Here is a 16,769-nt window from a genome sequence, read left to right as displayed (position 1 = left end):
AGAGCAGCAGCTCCCGATGGTGTCTCAGGGGGGTCTGGTGTGGTGACCCCCTTCCTGTCCCCTCCCAGAGACTCCTGCTCTTCAGTGGGGTGATGCAGAGCGGCGGAGCACAGCCGAGAGCTGGGGGTGGGCATGGGGCTGGGGGGGACACAGGGGGCTGGGGGGACAAATGGGGCTGGGGGGGGACACAGGGGGCTGGGGGGGGCACATGGGGCTGGGGAGGGACACATGGGGCTGGGGGGGACACATGGGGCTGGGGGGGGCACATGGGGCTGGGGAGGGGGCCACATGGGGCTGGGGGGGCCACAGGGGGCTGGGGAGGGCACATGGGGCTGGGGGGGGACACATGGGGCTGGGGGGGGACACAGGGGGCCGGGAGGGTCATTGGGCCGGGGGGGATGCACAGGGCTGTGCGGGAGCATCCGCGGCTCTCCCGGAGGACGGCGCGACGCGGAGGGAAGAGCACAGCCCGTGCCGGTGCCGGTGCCGGTGCCGGTGCCGGTGCCGGTGCCGCTCAGCTCCCTCCGGTGCCCCCGGAAAGCCGGTGCCGATGCCCCGGAAGGCGGTTCCGGGCCCGTCGGGGCGGGACGTCCCCGGGGCGGGGCGGCAGGAAGAGGAAGGGCCGGGCCGGGACACAAAGGCCGGTACCGCCCGGTCCCTGGGGCTGGGTGCGGGGCACGGCGATGGGGCTGGAGGTGGTTCGGGGCTGGGCACTGGCCCTGCTGGCTCTGCTGGCCCCGGGCGAGCGCAGCCGGCCCTACGCCGTGCTGCAGAAACAGAACCCGGGTAAGGAGCGGGCGGGAAGGGGTGGGTTGCACAGGGGTTTTTTTTTTGTTTGTTTGTTTTTTTTTGTTGTTTGTTTTGTTTTTTTGTTGTTGTTGGTGTTGGTGTTGTTGGTGTTCATTAAGCTAATTTTGGGGGATGCCCGGGGCGGGGAGGTGTGCATTGAGATCCTAACCCTCCGTCCTCCCGCAGTGCTGCTGGGCAGCATCCTCAGCGCCCTGCTGCTCGCCATCATCCTCATGGCCATCTGCGTCTACAAACCGCTCCGCCGGCGGTAGCGGCCTGGGGAAACAATGCCAGGGTCGCCCGGTTCTCCCGTCACCTCTCCTGCCAGCGACAAGGGCTGTCGGGATGTCGCGATGTCGCGGGTGCGCTGCATCACCGGCCCGTGACCCCCGCAGCATCGCCGGTCCCTCGCCTCGGCAGCATCGCGTGGCTCCATCGCGACATCGCTTCTCGTGACAGCGTAGCCGGGTGCTGGGAATCGCACCCCAGCCCTCCTGGAACTGGCTCCTGATGCGGGTGGGCTTGGGCAGGCTCAGCTCCCCCGCAGCTTCCCCCGAGCTGTGCTGAGAGCATCCCGAGCTGGCAGGGAACCTGGGCAGAGCAGCGTGGCTGCACTCGGTGTTTTTTACTTTCTGAGGAAATCCCTCTCTTGAGGGCTGAGCCTTGAGGGCTTGCAGCACGGGCTCCAAAAATAATCCAGAGGCAAAAGCTGCTGTGGGCAGGGCTGCTGAAGCAGGAGCAGGGTGTGTGTGGCTGTGCAGGGACAGGATTCTCATTCCCAGCCTCGTTTGCTTTAATTCTTGGCTAAATATCCAGCAGCAGCCACGCTGAGCCCCTTCCGGACTGGGGTGAGGGGTTCCAGCTCATGCTGAGCACCATCTCCTTGCAGGTGGATTTGTGCTCCTGAGCAGGTCCCTCCTGGACACTGGAGCCTCCAGAAGGCTGCAAGCCAGGCAGCTGCTCCAGCCTTGGAGCTCCAGCCAGAGCTGTTCTGAGCATTTTCAGTAATAAATTCAAGTGTTTACACTGAACTCCCCCTTACATGTGAATGCTGCTATTTTGTTTTGCACTGCTGTGAGTAGTAACTGGATTTTGCTTATTGAGTATTTGGTGTTTAACATCGGGGTATTTTGGCTGGTATTTTATTTAGGATATTAAAACTTCCAGAGGAATTGTGCTGATGGTTTCTGTTCAGTTTGTTTCAATGGGCACTGATCCCTCATGTTGCAACCAGGGATTTTCTTTGCTGCTGTTCATGCAGTGACAGTAGAAGCTGACCCAGAGCAGATCTAGTGAGGAGGCAAGGTAACACTTGTTCTGTTGCTTTCTGATCTATTTTTTTTTGTTCCTTTTTTTTTTTGCTCACCAAGTCCTGTATCACTGATTTTTCTCAGTCCTTCATCTGCTGTAAAACTTGGCCCGTAGCTGTGTGCTGTTGGGGGGTGGATGATGGAGCTTCTTGCAGCTACAGCTCTGAGTCCCTGGGAGCAGCATTCCTGTTTGCATTCATTCTTCACTCCCTGCTTTGTCTCTTTGTACAAATAAAAAGCTCAGTAAACAACCTTTTCTTTATTCATGAAATGTTCTGTTTGCTATTAACCCAGCAGCTGTGCCAAGGGATGAGCAGTCCCCTCCCCAGCCTCATCACCTCCCACTTCTCCACCCTTTGCAAGGAAATGTTTGGATGTTTGTTAGCAAGAGCTATAAACAGTAACCTGGAGGTGAAAGCTTGTCCTGCAAAGGTAGAGCAGTTACCAACAGGCATTGCCAGGTGAGGCTGCTACAGAAACTGAGCCAGAAATCAGCCAGAGCTGCATCAGAAGGATCTCCAGCAGTGCCTGAATTATTGTTGTGAGATGGAAGCTCAGGTTTAAGTCAAGCAGCACCCATTGTGGAGAAGCAAAGCCTTCTAGTTCAGAGGGAGTGATGCCAATATCACAGGAAAAAATGGGTTTTTTTTTCCAAGCAGCAGCATAACAAAACTTGAACTGAGATAGCTCCATATTCTTCAGTTTACAGCATAAAAAACAGAGAATAAATCTACTTGGAAAAAAAAAGTATTTCCCCTTGTAACCCTTGAAATGCTTAACAGAAACAAAGCAATGTCCCAGCCAGAGGGTTTAAGAAAGGCAACAGCACTCTTTATTTCCACTGCAGGAAAAAAAACCAACACAGTTTTATCTCACAACTTCCTCAAGAGCTCAGTGCTGGGTTTAGTCCCTTTTTTGCAGCTGTGAAAGTCACAGTAATTCCCTTTTCAAAGGAAGATGCAATCCCAGCAGAGCCCCCTGCCCCCCTGCAGGACATCCCTGCCCACACCACCTCAGGGCTGCAAACTCCATCACTTAACAACAAGGGTGAGGCCAGACCAGTTTTAGTGTACACTGAAGGAATTTTAATCATTTGCTATGTAAAACAATGGATTATTGGTTTAAAAGAGGGTTCCCAGCTACCAACCATTTCACTGGTTATGACCAAGTCCAGTTTATAGGGATTTCATCCTGGTTAATAGCTGGTCACACAGAACCACCCTGTTTTGCCCAAGGAACAAGTGCAGGATTAAGTCAGCAAGATCAGACTGTGTGTACCATTGGTTCTGCACCCTTCTGCCAGCCAGAACAAGGAATATTGCTCACATTTAGCTACTGTAAGGCTTTCCTGTGGATGTACATTGTGTACTCGTGGAGTGCACTTGAGAGTCACAGTGTAAATACTGTAAATGCTGACAGAAGTGCAGATAAAACAGCTACAAATATACTGTATGATGAAAAGACCTGAGGAAAGCTGGTTAAAACATACTTGTGAATTCCTACCATACCATTTTTTTAAATGAGTGTAGTCCTACTGGCTTGTTTTAAAATCAATAAAAATATTCAGATAAAAAAATATATGTATTCACATGAAGGATGAGCACTTGAACTTTAAAAAGCAACACACGTTTCCCTTTCAGATAGCAGAATTAAAACTTATCTTCCAATATGTATACAATAAAATCCCACCTGAATCTTGTTTCCTGTTTTAATTTAGCACCCACACAACAGGAACACACTCATGCACACACACCCAGTGATCTCAAGAAGCACCTGTATCTGCCACTGCATTTCTTGCTGCCCTCAGACTCTGGGAACTAGCTGGTTTGGAATCACTGCAGAAACTGCTGTTGTACTGGACAGATGGTCCCATTTTAGGAGCTAAAATTTTACTGGCTACTTGTTTTGTCCTTTTTCAGAAAGCATTAGGTTTAATCTTGAGCTTGGATTAGCTGTTCAAGTATAAAATTATCCCTCTTGAGCAGGAGCATGTGATAAAATCTCAGTAGCTAGAGAAAAGAGACAATAACATATAAGCAAAACTAACAGAAAGCACCTGTCAGCATGAAGAACTAGGCTGTGAATGGGGCTATGTGCATATAGATACCCTTCCATCTAATATCTGGAAGGAACAGACAATGCCTTTGAATTATTCAGAAATGATGAAGCAGATGTGTATTTCTTTGGTAAGCAATGCAGCTCCCCTCCCCATAAATCAGGTTTCCAAGCTTTACTGCAATCCCATATCCTGATGCAAAGCAGAATTCCTATCTGCTCTTCAATAAATACACTTAGGTAAAAACTAACCCTTCCAAGCTAAGACTGTGTGGCTGGGGAGCCAAATGCAGAGTCCCATGATCTGAAACCTCCTCAAACAAAAATAAATCAGCTTTCTGGAGCTTCTGGTGCCAACTTAGAAGGCAGGCGAAATGTTTACTTAAGCAATCCAGGAGTGGTCTTGAGACTGACAGCTCTGAAAGCCTTCAGTTTGATGCAGATTGGGTCATCCTTCTTTCAGGAGGTGGCTGAGGAGTTATTTTTCCACCAGGGAAAGCTGCAGAACTTGCTGAAGCTCTGCATCTTCCTCTGCCCGCCGCTGCTTCTCCCGCTCCTCCTGCTCCCGGACAGACAGCTCCATGGCCAGCTGCAAATCCTTCTCAAAACTGGAAGGTTCTCTAAGGGTGCTGCAGGGTGAGCTGCCTGAGCTTGTTAGAAAGCTCTCCTGCAGTGCCCTGAGGGAGAAAGAGAGCTTCAGGAAGTGAGAGTGACAGGATCCACCTGCATTCCCTGCACTGCTCCTTCCTAGCACTGCTTTCTGAGTGTCAGCCTGGGAATCTCTCCCCAGAGGGCAGGAAGCAGTGTTCAGGAGAGAGGGGTTGTTCTAACACCCACAGAATTCCCCCCAAAAAGCTGTTCTTTGAAGGTTCCTCACAATCTTTCATACATATGGACAGTTACATTTTCCACGTGCTTCTAAAAGCATTCTCACACCATTTCCCTGTGTGGGGCAGAGCCAGGAGGATGCAGGTCCCCCTCTGCACAAAGATTTCTTGGCACTGAGCTGAAGGAAGGCCCCACAGATCCAAGAGGATATTCCCAAGGGTCCTTTAATTCCATGTTGCTGAGTTTTAGAGGGTTACCTAACGATTTGAGAAGCAAGAAGAGCTACCCTGAAGTCTGCAGCATCTTAATAAACAAACCTTCAGCCCAGAGGGACCAAATTCACAGTTGTAAAAGCAGAATAGAAGGAACTGGGTTTATTTATTGGGTAAAAAAAAGAATCAGTTATGTGCACAGACCAGTCCCACAGCTGAGCTGGACTATATGAACCAGGGAGGCCCAGTCTGGAGTCCCTGCCTCTTGGAAAAGTAAAAGTTAAAAGCAGCACAAGAAAAAGAAACTTTGAGTTCTGTACATCAGCTGCCTACATACACCAAAAATCTGCAACTACTGTTGGAAATATTTTTGCTCTGTCACTGCAAGGCTTGACATGAAGAATAATTAATTACCTCTGATATTGTATATTGAAGTCCTGGGAATATGCAGCTGCTCCATTGGAATGCACCCCCATATCCTAGAAACAGGGAAAGACAGACAGTTCCACAGCAGTTTACAGAGCTGCAGTGCACCTCACCAAACAAACAGCAACTCATAAATCTTGTTCCCTCTTTGAGATACATTACTGGATTTTTCTCTTCTGAGAAAAATTCAGAAGAATTTCTATCTTAAGAAAACAGGTCCTACGTTGATTTATTTCAGAGATGCAGCTATTGCTGCCCAGCCCTTGCCAAAGCTCCCAGCTTGCACTGCACAGATTCCAGCACACTCACTTTATTTCCACCAGATTCCAGCAAACTCTGCTGAATAGCAAACTGCATGATCTCGTTATCTTCATCCTGCACGTGGATGTTTCTGCCATCATCCTGGACGTGGTAAGACTTGGGGATTTCAAACACTGACTGATCAACCTCAAAACTGGCACCTGCAGAAGCCAAATGTAGTTAGAAACACAGCACAGTATAGTTTTTAAGGTGTGACTTCAAATATCCTGATGTTTAGGCATGATTAACTCCAGAAGTTCAGACAAACCACCTGGCTAAATACACCAACAGGCTTTGAAAGACTTCTGTGGTAAACAAGCAGAGCAGCAAGACAGAATGCAGTCTCTAAGATGCTACCAAGCCATACAAATAAATCCAGTGTGCAGGAGAGCAGCTGAACTCTGACAAAACCATAAAAAAAAGAAAAAAAAAAAAGGCTGCCACAGGTAAATGCCACAATTCCTAACAAAGAGGTCTGCAACAGCTCCCAGGACAGAGCATCCCTGGGTATGTGCAGTCATGAGCATCCTACCTGAACATAATCTGCTCTCTTCTGGATGAGCACACAGGCTGAGCTGTTGCTGGCAGCAACTTGTTATTCCAGTCCCCATAGCAGTAGCTAACATCAGAATTTAAACCTCAGAATACTTGGGGCAGCTTGCTAGAGCTCAGCTGATGCAGTCTGACAGATGAGGGAGGGGCAGAACGGGGCAGGATGATCAGTACCACACTCTCAGATCAGCTGTGATGCACTGCAGCTTCCTCTCACCTCCAAATGTTTCCTTCTCTCTGCTCTGTGCAATCCACTGGCAGGAATGTAGGAAGATGTGAGGGCTGCACCTTTCCACTCCTTACCTGAATCATCCTGTGCCCCTCCAGCCATCTGTGATGTTTTGTCAGCTGTCCTGCAGCCATTGACATTTTCAAATGTAATTCGGGCATTCAGCACGTGAAACAAAGGGATTTCTGTAAGGGAGGATAAAACAAAGGGATTTCTGTAAGGGAGGATAAAACAAAGGGATTTCTGTAAGACAGGATACAGGATTTCTGTCAGGAGAACTCTCTCATTGACCCCCACACCTACACCAACCCCTTCCATGTTTATTGAGTAGCTCCACAGTGACAGTGTGCAGTGACTCACTTCACCAAGAAGTTATCCTTAGTCATGCTCATGCTCTCTTTTTTTTTTTTTATTTATAATAAGATTTACCAAATTTAAGGTACTGAAGCTCAGAGGAAAGGGGCTTAGCAACAGCTCATTCTTACTGAAATGACAGGGTCTTAAACTTCTGTGCTACTAACTCAGAATTTGGACTGAATGACCCCAGAGGTACCAGACAGCATTCACTGGGCTCTCAGTTCTAGTGAGATGAGGAGCCCCAAACTAACATGTTGTAAATATTTTTGGTTTTGTAAATACAAGCAGCACAAGCATTAGAGAGAATGGAAATCAAGAAGATGCTACAATAAAAATTGCTAATTACCAATTTTGACAGGAAATCCTGGTGGAAATTCCAGAGTGATGAAATCCCTAAGCCTGGCAAAGTGTGCACTGGTTCTGGCCATCAGATCAATGATTGGGGTCACTTGTTCCATCAGAGACAAGGGGAACTCTTCACTCATCCACAGGCTGGCTTTAAATCTTACAGAGAAAGTTGCATGAAAACATCCTAAGTTTACAGTTTAGGAACAGATACCAAGCAAAATACACAGCATTGTCACCTGCTCTACACATTTCAAAGAGTCACAACAGTTACTGCTCCAAAAGAACCTGGTCAGACCAAAGGCAAAACACTGGAGGCTCCTGAGGAGTCACAGCATTAGCCCAAATCTTTTCTTCAACTTACTAGAAAAAGAATCAGACTAGAGCTGAATACTTCAAGATCTCCCTTTTTGTTTAATTTTGAAAACTGGGGGAAAACTACACTGGATATTCCTGAAAGTGATTTCCAGAGATTAGGTGAAGCAGAGACAAACTAAAAATAGTTAAAATCTTATTTCTCACTTCTGTGTTCGAATGGTGACTTCTTTTGGTCTTCCTATGTCTCTACCTTTCAAATCAAATTCTGGGTCAAAGTACTCCTCCAGAGTAATAGCAGTAGGATTGTTGCTTGCTGCATACTCTGTTGTCTTGGTTGTACTCTGTAAGGAAAAAGAGAGGGGAAAAAAAAGAAAAACCCCACAAAAGTACAGAACAGACAGTGGCTACTATAAGAAACTTCTAAGTTACCTCATGTGAAATAACTCATTCTTTAATTTAGTGACACAAAGCCACAGATGCACAAGCACACAAGTGTAGCTTGTTTTCTATGAGGGTAAAAATCTCAAAGCATTTCAGAGACAGAAAAACTTATTTAGCTACTTTAATGCTAGAAAGACACAGACACAAGCTACAGCATTTCTGGGCTCCCAGTCCTTTATTCACTCACCTGAGCACCATACTCATGCTCCACTGTACCCAGAAATGATTCCAGGGGGTTCCTGTCAGCTTCAGATAAAAGGAGGAGAAAAAAACCAAAAAATCTATTACTATTAATTCACAGTGAAATTTCTCTCCACATCATACTAACAAGAAAGACTTCTAATTCCAAGTGAAATAATCTGTTCTACATACACCTAGGATAAATCCTGTTTCATTTACAGGTTAGCAGTCAAGTAATGAGCTACTTCAGACACAGTTTGTGTAAATAGAGCAGGACAATGTCAACAAAAGTATTTCCCTTGTCCATGCACCCAGTTCTGCCACTGCACAGAGCCAAAAGATTCTATCCCATAGGAAAACTACCTTTATATCTTTTCTTCTCCTCTTCTGTCAGATGTTCTGTTCGGATTCTTGTGACCACATTCACATTGTTTGCCATGTATACCTTAAAAAAAAAAAATTAAAAAAAAAAAAAGTCAAAGGACAAAAAGCTTCCCAGGTGAAACAAACAACAAAAAAAGTTCTCTGTCCAAACACTGTGTACACAAATCTAAAGACAAACTGAAGCAGGCTGCTTCTGCCTCTCATTGATAAAGAACTTAACCTTTAACATACTGGTGATCAACAGCAAATGCTGCATTTTGGTTTTTCTGTTTGCTTTGGTACAATGGAAATCCTACATAAGCTGTTCCTGACCTCTCCTGAGGCTCCTCCGTGCCACCTGCTGGGCAAACTGATAAAATCAGAAACCCTGCAAATCACCCACCAGCCAGTATTAATCTCACAAGCATCCTGTGCCCAAGGAACAGCACAGGAACTTGGTAATTGACTTGGATGGCAACAGAGATCACCCTCCTTCCAACCGAGCTCCTGGAAAGCAGATTTACACTTTTAAATCTCCTTTTGTACCTGACTAAACCAACCTGGAAACCAGAGAGGCAATGCCAAGCTTGCTGGAAAGAATCCCCACCTGGACAGGGATTGTAAGGACAGAGAAGGAAAGTCAGATAAACACAGTTTCTAAACAGAGCTTAAAAATGAAATTCAGTGATCTTTGACTTCTGCAGGAACACCAGTGAACCCCAACTTCCACCTGAACACTCCTGCAGCCTTTCAAGAACAACCTTCACATAAATGTGGATCTACAAGCAATTCAGCATTTACTCTTCAGGGAAGTGAAACTACAACACTTATATTCCAAAACCTGGGGGAAACAGAAACCTATGATTCAAGGTTGTTAATTCTTGTGATTCTGAAATACCTAAACCAGTCAGGCTGTAAAACTGTCTTCAAAAATGTTTCACTGAAGTAAAATGGAAGACAAAAAGTGTCACATGGAACAAACCCAAGCACCTGTATGACTCATGAGCATGCTCAGGGTCTTTCATGTACCAGCAGCCTTTTATTATGTGAATTCCTGAGGCAACTCATGGCAGCAGGAGGCTGTTACTTCCTTGCAATACTGCTCACAGAAAATGCTCCAGGCACTCAACCAGTCAGTTCCTTGATTTTTGAGGAGTGAAAGAATGACAATATTCAAGGATTAGCTCAACTCCAGCTTTGGGATGGGAACTCTAGCAGTTATGCTAAATCTTTTGCCCCTCTTGTCCTGAAATGCTTTGATCTTACTCCTCCCCTAAAGCCCTTCCTGCCAGTCCTGCATTCAGGCACCATCCCTCCAACAAGCTTGGCAGTTCCTCACTCCTGCTGGCAAGACAATAAAGCTCTTAATGGGAAGTTTAGGACCCAAAGTATTCAGGAAATAAAGGCATGACAATATCAGACTTCAGTTAGCTATTAATTATCCAGGATGGGCTTTACCTTTGCTTCGTAACCATTTACACCTTCTGCTTTTTCTGTCCTCCATACCCAGAATCCAGAAGTGGACCTGACAAAAAGTGGACAAAGTGTCTATAAAGTTGCATTTCTACACAATCCCCAGTCCATTTTTGCCCAAAATTGATTTTAAACATTGCATAGGTTATTTGGTTATTAACCCCAGACAAAAGCACAGGTCTACCTGTCCTCACACACATCCCACAAGAGGGCTGGGCAGTCCTGCAGGGGTTTATGAACTTATCCAGCCCACAGCCAAGGTGGAAAGGCTCAGAGATTTTAGATGAAGATGTGGATCCCTGAGCCACAGAGGAGGACAGCCCAAGAACTTGCTGAATTATGTTGTCTGACTCCAAAAGGATCTTCATAAAAAGGATTGTTTGTACTACACTGAGACACACTTGGATAAACAGTGTCAGAAACAAGGAGGACAAATGTGTGTTTGTGGAAAGAAACAATATACAGGTATTTTTATTTAAAGTATTTCTGTGAGATCAGACCCACTGAGCTGCAAGCTCTTGTCCAATACTTTCAGCACTCCCCACATGGATTTGGGTGAAATGCAAACTTGTAATGAGACATTAACACTGCTCTAATTAGTGCTCAACCAGAAGCTTCCTGCAAATCCAAGTTCTTTCAACTGGGGACATTTTGCCAAGCACCAGTCCCAAGCTGATGGAGCCAAATTTATCAAATGGAACGTGAAGTCTAAAGTCATTTCAGACCTAGCCCTAGAAGCTTTCATGAGAAACTCTGTGTCTTACCTTTCAAAAGCAATATTTTTGGTATCAAGGCACGTGTTAATAATTGGGGAAGTAAGGCGTCTTTCCACATCTTTCCTTTTGGGTGTCATAGACTCCAGGGTCAAATGCTCCATGTGCTGGGAAAGCTCAAAACGTTCTGTTGTGACAAACTTCTCGTCGTGATTGATCTCAATCAGTTCTGCCCAGCCTCCAGTATCTGGGGGAAATGGGAAATCTCAATCTAAAAACCTTAGCAAGAGTGTTTCAGAGTGAAACACAACACCCTGTGGATCAGGGCAGGGCAGGTGCTGAATCAAAGTATTTTGCACTCAGCTGAGATCAAACTTGGAGTAATACCTAAAACTATTTTTTATTTAGCAGGTAGGAAAAAGTAAGTAAAAGACTGAGGTAAAAATTTTCATTACCAAGTTTTGACTTCAGATTTGCTGAGAGGAAAGACATTAAGCCATTATGTTAAACCACAAACCAGGATCTCTACAGAGAATCACTCACAGAATATGTGGATAGAACTTTTTAGAACTCAGTGCTCAGGCTCAACAGGTCCTTTTGAGCAACACTGGGGCTTTTCTTCAGGACTGAGAAAGTATTTGGTGATCAGTGGTGGAGACATCCTAAAATATTTACCTTCCCCCTTGAAAATCAAGCTTCTCCTTCCTCTCTCCCAGCTCATGTTCTCAAAGCCCAGCAGGGTGATGTCCACACGCAGCTTGGCACCACTTTTCCAGATGCGGCAGACGTCGCTTGGACAGACTCTGGAAACCAGGGGGACTAGGAAGGAAAAGGAGAAAAAATACAAAATATTCAGGAGACGAAGCCCACGGGAAGCCTGAGCTCAAGCAGAAGCTATATCCCTGCTAAAGGATTGCTCATAATTCCAGAGGAGGTGAGATGCTGATCCTCTTTAGTTTTAGGAACAATCAGCTTCGGCATAAAATCCACCAACTTTAAATTAAAGATGGACATGAAAAGGAAAAGACATTAATTCAGGCTAAAAGACATGAAATGCCATAAACCCCTAGCAGTTTAGCTGTTTGGCAAATTAAGTTAGAAGCCCAGTGCTGACTCCTTTAAGAGAAGAGCAGATAACTCCCAAGTAGCCTGTGCAGCTGCATATGAGACATCTATCACTGTCTTAATAATTGATAGCCAGAAGTCAGCACACAAAGCCCCAGAAAAGTCTTCAGCAATTCTAAAATGACTGAAGTCTCCATTAAAAAAAAACCTGACCAACAAAAAAAACCAAGCAAACCAACCAAATAAACAGGAAACAAAGAATAATCGTGCAACAAAAACACAAGAGGTTTTTCAGAGGTGAAAAGGTATTGTGGAGAGTTGATATTTCTCTGCAAATCTGGCATTTGTACATAAGCAAATCTATGTCTGCAGCTCAGAGGAGGTAACAACAATCAAGATTCCTACCCCAGCTGGTGAACTCCCATTTCATTTCCACATAAAAGTCAGGAGTCTGGAAAAGGAAAATACTTTATGAATACTTCATGAAGCAGTTTTAACCTAATGCTCAGTACAGCATTGCTCAGGAACATTTTAGATAAAGGAGAACAAAAAAGAACTTCAGATATGACAAATTAGCATTCTAAAAATGAAACTAGCAAACAAAAACCAAGGCCCATCCATTGATGATTTTATTAACACCTTCACAGCCCAGCCTCTAATGTTGGAGTTCATGAGTAAGGATTTCAAAGGGAAGTTGAGGGAAAAGCCTCCACCTCCCACAGGACTGTGGGGCACAGAAGTTGACACAAAGAACACGACTGCCCAGCTGATTCCAGTTTACTGAGCTTGAACCCCTCTAACGAGAGTTGCAGTCTAGAGCAAGAGGTCTGAACTCAATAATTACCTCATTAATCTTTTGGAGCAATTCAGGAACTCCCCCAAGGGTCATGGAGGCCTGCTGGTAGTCCCGATGCTGCAGGATCATTTGGACCATCTCTGGGTCTCCTGTACTGACAGCCTCGTGTAACACTGCAAGAAACCCAGGCACAAGTTCCTGTCTGCCCTCCCAGTGCAACACACAGCCCAAACACAACACCTGCAACTGGAAAACAACACACAGCTTCCAAGTTATCCTTACCTGTCCATCCCTGGGCATTCTCTTTTGTCACATCTGCCTTGTGCTGGAGGAGGACCTTGGCAGATTCCAGATAACCCAAGGAGACAGCAAGGTGCAGCAGGGTCCTGCCTCGGGGATCCCGTTGATCCACATCCTGTTGAGCACCCAAGAGAACAACCCTGCTGAAGCTGCCCTGGCAAACACTGCTGCCCACAGCACCCTGGGAAGGGTTTAATTAAACAAGGCTTGGCAGCAGTAATCCAGGAGTCAATATTCCCTAGGTGCTCCCAGGGGTCAGCCTGTGGTGCACCCTGTGCAGTGCAGCCTTTACTCCCCTGCTGAAATAAAGAGTGAAGCAGAACTGGGCCCATGAAACCCAAATGCTCAGAACTGGTATCACTGGAGGACACCCCTGAGCTCCTCCTGATGCTTCTCATTTCTTCTCCTGTAATTATCTCCCCTTCAGAAGGGGTCTCTGAGGAGCAGGCAGGAGCCTGTGTGCACTGCACCACAGTTAACAGCCTGAGCCCAGCAGAGGGTGCAATATTTGTACAACAGAACAGGGGCTGGGGTGGGAGAAATGAGAAAAGAAAAGTAGTAACAGGGCAAACAACACCAAGTTTGCTTGTAGAAAGTATAGAAGCAAATGGTATTTCACAAAGCATCCATTTGACACACACAGCACAATGGAGGGTGAAAGCATTTCACACAAGTCACTAGATCAAAAAAATAAATTAAAAGAACTACACAGGCATAAATACCCAAAACATGCAAGCACAACATACTCATACCTTACATATTTTTCACTATTAGCTTAGAGATTTGAAACAGAAGAGCATCTATAACTAAAGGAAAAGGGGAAAGTCAATAGCAGAATAAGAAAGGAAAGTTATTATGCAAGTTAACATGGTTATCTGACAGCATTACACAGGAAAGATCACACACAGAGCAGGGAAAGCTTCATTTTAAAGCATTCTCTTTTCACCTCTGTGGTGAAACACTGACTGATTTGCTTCCCCACTTCCTGCAGCTCCAGTGCCTGCTGCACTCAGAGGTAAAAGTCTCAAAATTGTCCCTGGAGTGTCAACCACACACCCTGCCCACACCAAGGGCAGCTGAGGTGTCTCCTGATCCCCTCCAGCAGCAGGAAGCTCAGCCCAAGGAAGCAGGAGGAAACAAATCTTTGGAACACTTTGATAAAAGAGGCTATTGGAAAGCAGATAAAGGGAGCAGGAGGCAGAGCTATTCCACCTGAGCAGGCTGCTCATCTCCTGGGGGCACAGAACACTTTTGGGGGTCAGCAGCAGCCCCTCAGGCTGAGGAGCAGCAGAAGGATCCTCGTTTAGTGACAAACTTTCAGAGGTGAGGCAATTATTGAAACAGCAACAAATACACAGCAAAAACTGCCAGTGAGATTGGAGACTTTGTTAAGGAGTAAATTGACATGGGTTAGATTTTAAAAAAAGTAACTGCATTCCAAAGATTCTCCTAAAGAGCAGGGCAAGGAGCATGCTCTGAGCAGGCATTAGTAAATTGGGGTGTTTAGTTAGAATTGCAGATGATAACCACTAGTCAGGTGGTGGCACACCTGACCTTTGGCTCATACACTTGTGGTGTCAGGTATAATGTAATTAATCAGGTATAATGTAATTAATATGCTCTGCCTCTGCAAACTGCACTCCACACCAGGGAATGCCCCAGCTTTTACAGAGCATCTCAGCATGACAGATATTTGCTGCTCCAGCCTTTCAGGCTGTCTCCTTACATCACTACCATTTCTTGCTTGGCCATCCCAGAGAGGGAGCAGCTTTGTATTTTTCAGCTCTACACAATGATCCTTTTTTTTTTTCTTTTTTTTCCCCTCTTTTATTTTTGTTCTGTTGTTGTTTTTTTTTTTCTTCCACCAGAAAGGCTGAAAACATTCCAGCAGTATAAAAATGCTGCACCCACAGTCTTGGCCAGCAGCAAAGCTGTTAAGAACTGCTGGTCCTCAGCAAGCTGGAGGCTGGTTTAATCTTCAGCAGCAGCAGCAGCAGCCACCTTTGCTGTGTGTTGACTTTCCATTAAGGTAAGCAGTATTTATTGCTTTTCTGGTACAGGAAAAAAAAAAATTAACATCCATCATATCTGCTCTTCCTGACGTGTTTCAGTGCCTACTCTAATATTTTCTATGGAGCTCTTCTGCAAGCTGCACTCCCTCCGAGCACAGTTGTAGAGATAAGTCAATATTTAATACCTTACCTAACAAAAAGTATCTTCCTACGCCTTCTTACATCACTCCCACAACCACAAACAAATAGGTGAAGCAAAAGAAGAGCAGCAATCCCCCCAAGCCCAGCAAACAAGACGTGGCAGTCCCATTAGGATACTAAAAAGGCATCAAAGCAGAGGGCACCCAGCCCTGAACCATGGCACAAGCTCTGCCAGGGCCACCAGCCCCTCCTTTACCCAGGTGTCCCGGTTACCTTGTCCTGCAGCTCCTCGTCCAGCCTCCTGTAATCATTATTCCAGACCAGGACGTGGAGGGGAAAGGCAGTGCTGGCCCTGCCAGGGGAACTCATCATGCCACACACCTGCAGAGCAGGGAAGCAGGGTGCCCACCCTCACTGCACCCCTCCTCTTCGCTCTGGAGACCCCCAGATCACTCCAACCCCGAGCTCTTCACCTTCTCCTCTCTCCTACACCAGGGGATGGGGGGGACAACCCCCTACGAACCCCTCACCCCGCTTTTAGGGCTGCCCCATGCAACCCCACACACCTGGGGACCCCCAGCTCCTGGGTTCCTCAGACCCCACACACCTGGGGACCCCCAGCTCCTGGGTTCCTCAGACCCCACACACCTGGGGACCCCCAGCTCCTGGGTTCCTCAGACCCCACACACCTGGGGGTTTCCCGCTCCCCTCAGCCCCCCCAGCCTGAGGTTCCTCAGCCCTCCCGCTCCCAGCCTCCCCCTCCTGGGGGTCCCCTGCTCCTCAGCCCTCCCACAGCCCCACACCCTGGGGGTCCCCTCAGCCCCACTCCTGAAGGCCTCACCTGCTCCTGCCGCCCCCCAACCCCACCCTCCTGGGGGGGAGGGAGTCTCCTTCTCTTCTCACCCCACCCGCCGCTCCACACACCCCTGGGACCCTCCTGCTGCCCTCATCCCCCCCACTCCTGAGGGGTCTCTCCGCCGCCCCCAGCCCCACAGCCCCCGCTCTCCCCTCCCCTCTCTCCAGAGCAGCGGCTGGGACAAACCACGAGGAGGAAGAAGGAGGGGGGTTCCCCCTCGTCCCCCCTCAGCCTGGAGCCACCGGCGAGCCCACGGAAAAAGGAAGTGCCTGCTCCCCGCCCACTCTGCACCCCCCCCGTGGGCGGGCGGATGGAGCGTCCCTCCCGCCGGCTGCCCCATCGCCCTCTGTGGGAGGGGGGGCAGCAGGGTGGTGCTGGGCGGGACGCGCCGCTCAGCGCTGGCCGCACCCCCCTCGGGGAGCGTTGGTTTCGCCCGCCCGCCCTCCCTGCAGCCGCCATGTTGGGTGAGGGCAGGGAGCGATGCGGCGAAGCCTCTTCCGCCAGCCCGCGGTGACAAACCTGATCCTGTCAGGGAGAGAGCAGCGAGCAGGCTGGCGCAGCCCCTCGCGGGAGGTCTGTGTGCTTTCCCGCAAAAAACGCAACGCTTCTCTGAAGCAGAGCGCCGCCTGCCTGCCTCAGTGCGGGCGCCTGCCCGCAACAAAGATGTCGGTCGCGGCGCGGCTGGGTCCGACTGCCGCCCTCATGCCA

General features: G+C 47.6%; 3 protein-coding genes across 5 annotated transcripts in view; 2 read left to right on the top strand and 1 right to left on the bottom strand.

Moving 5' to 3' along the window:
* GIT2 (GIT ArfGAP 2) overlaps positions 1–16,769 on the top strand; it is a 130,871-nt gene that overhangs the window by 88,772 nt on the left and 25,330 nt on the right. The gene's annotated exons all lie outside the window — the stretch shown is intronic.
* C19H12orf76 (chromosome 19 C12orf76 homolog) lies at positions 613–1,966 on the top strand. The gene is made up of 2 exons (XM_071763166.1): positions 613–786; positions 976–1,966. The coding sequence occupies exons 1-2, from the start codon at positions 684–686 to the stop codon at positions 1,059–1,061; spliced, it is 189 nt and encodes a 62-aa protein (XP_071619267.1). The 5' UTR covers positions 613–683; the 3' UTR covers positions 1,062–1,966.
* ANKRD13A (ankyrin repeat domain 13A) lies at positions 2,909–16,535 on the bottom strand. 3 transcript variants are annotated; one of them, XM_071763162.1, is made up of 16 exons: positions 16,248–16,535; positions 15,479–15,586; positions 13,035–13,167; positions 12,801–12,925; positions 12,362–12,407; positions 11,567–11,710; positions 10,943–11,138; positions 10,164–10,230; positions 8,706–8,787; positions 8,350–8,408; positions 7,926–8,062; positions 7,405–7,562; positions 6,776–6,886; positions 5,930–6,081; positions 5,609–5,673; positions 2,909–4,831 (listed from the first exon to the last, which is right to left on the bottom strand). In XM_071763162.1, the coding sequence occupies exons 1-16, from the start codon at positions 16,518–16,520 to the stop codon at positions 4,633–4,635; spliced, it is 2,055 nt and encodes a 684-aa protein (XP_071619263.1). In that variant the 5' UTR covers positions 16,521–16,535; the 3' UTR covers positions 2,909–4,632. The 3 variants fall into 3 exon arrangements, with proteins under 3 accessions (XP_071619263.1, XP_071619264.1, XP_071619265.1); XM_071763163.1 differs by having other exon boundaries at positions 15,479–15,606; positions 16,267–16,338; XM_071763164.1 differs by having other exon boundaries at positions 15,479–15,557; positions 16,248–16,326.

The sequence above is a fragment of the Heliangelus exortis genome, chromosome 19, assembly GCF_036169615.1.
Source record: "Heliangelus exortis chromosome 19, bHelExo1.hap1, whole genome shotgun sequence".
NCBI lineage: Eukaryota > Metazoa > Chordata > Aves > Apodiformes > Trochilidae > Heliangelus > Heliangelus exortis.
The sequence above is the reverse complement of the archived record's forward strand: the minus strand, read 5'-3'. Positions and strand labels throughout refer to the sequence as shown.

Bases quoted from the DNA above. Each gene is read 5' to 3' on its own strand.
- C19H12orf76 (XM_071763166.1), top strand. From the start codon at position 684: ATGGGGCTGGAGGTGGTTCGGGGCTGGGCACTGGCCCTGCTGGCTCTG. The intron at 787-975 runs GTAAGGAGCGGG...GTCCTCCCGCAG, and splicing joins GCTGCAGAAACAGAACCCGG to TGCTGCTGGGCAGCATCCTC.
- ANKRD13A (XM_071763162.1), bottom strand. From the start codon at position 16,520: ATGGCGGCTGCAGGGAGGGCGGGCGGGCGAAACCAACGCTCCCCGAGG. The intron at 8,788-10,163 runs GTAAAGCCCATC...TTTTTTTTTAAG, and splicing joins TAAATGGTTACGAAGCAAAG to GTATACATGGCAAACAATGT. The intron at 6,082-6,775 runs GTAAGGAGTGGA...TGGCTTCTGCAG, and splicing joins AGGGGCACAGGATGATTCAG to GTGCCAGTTTTGAGGTTGAT.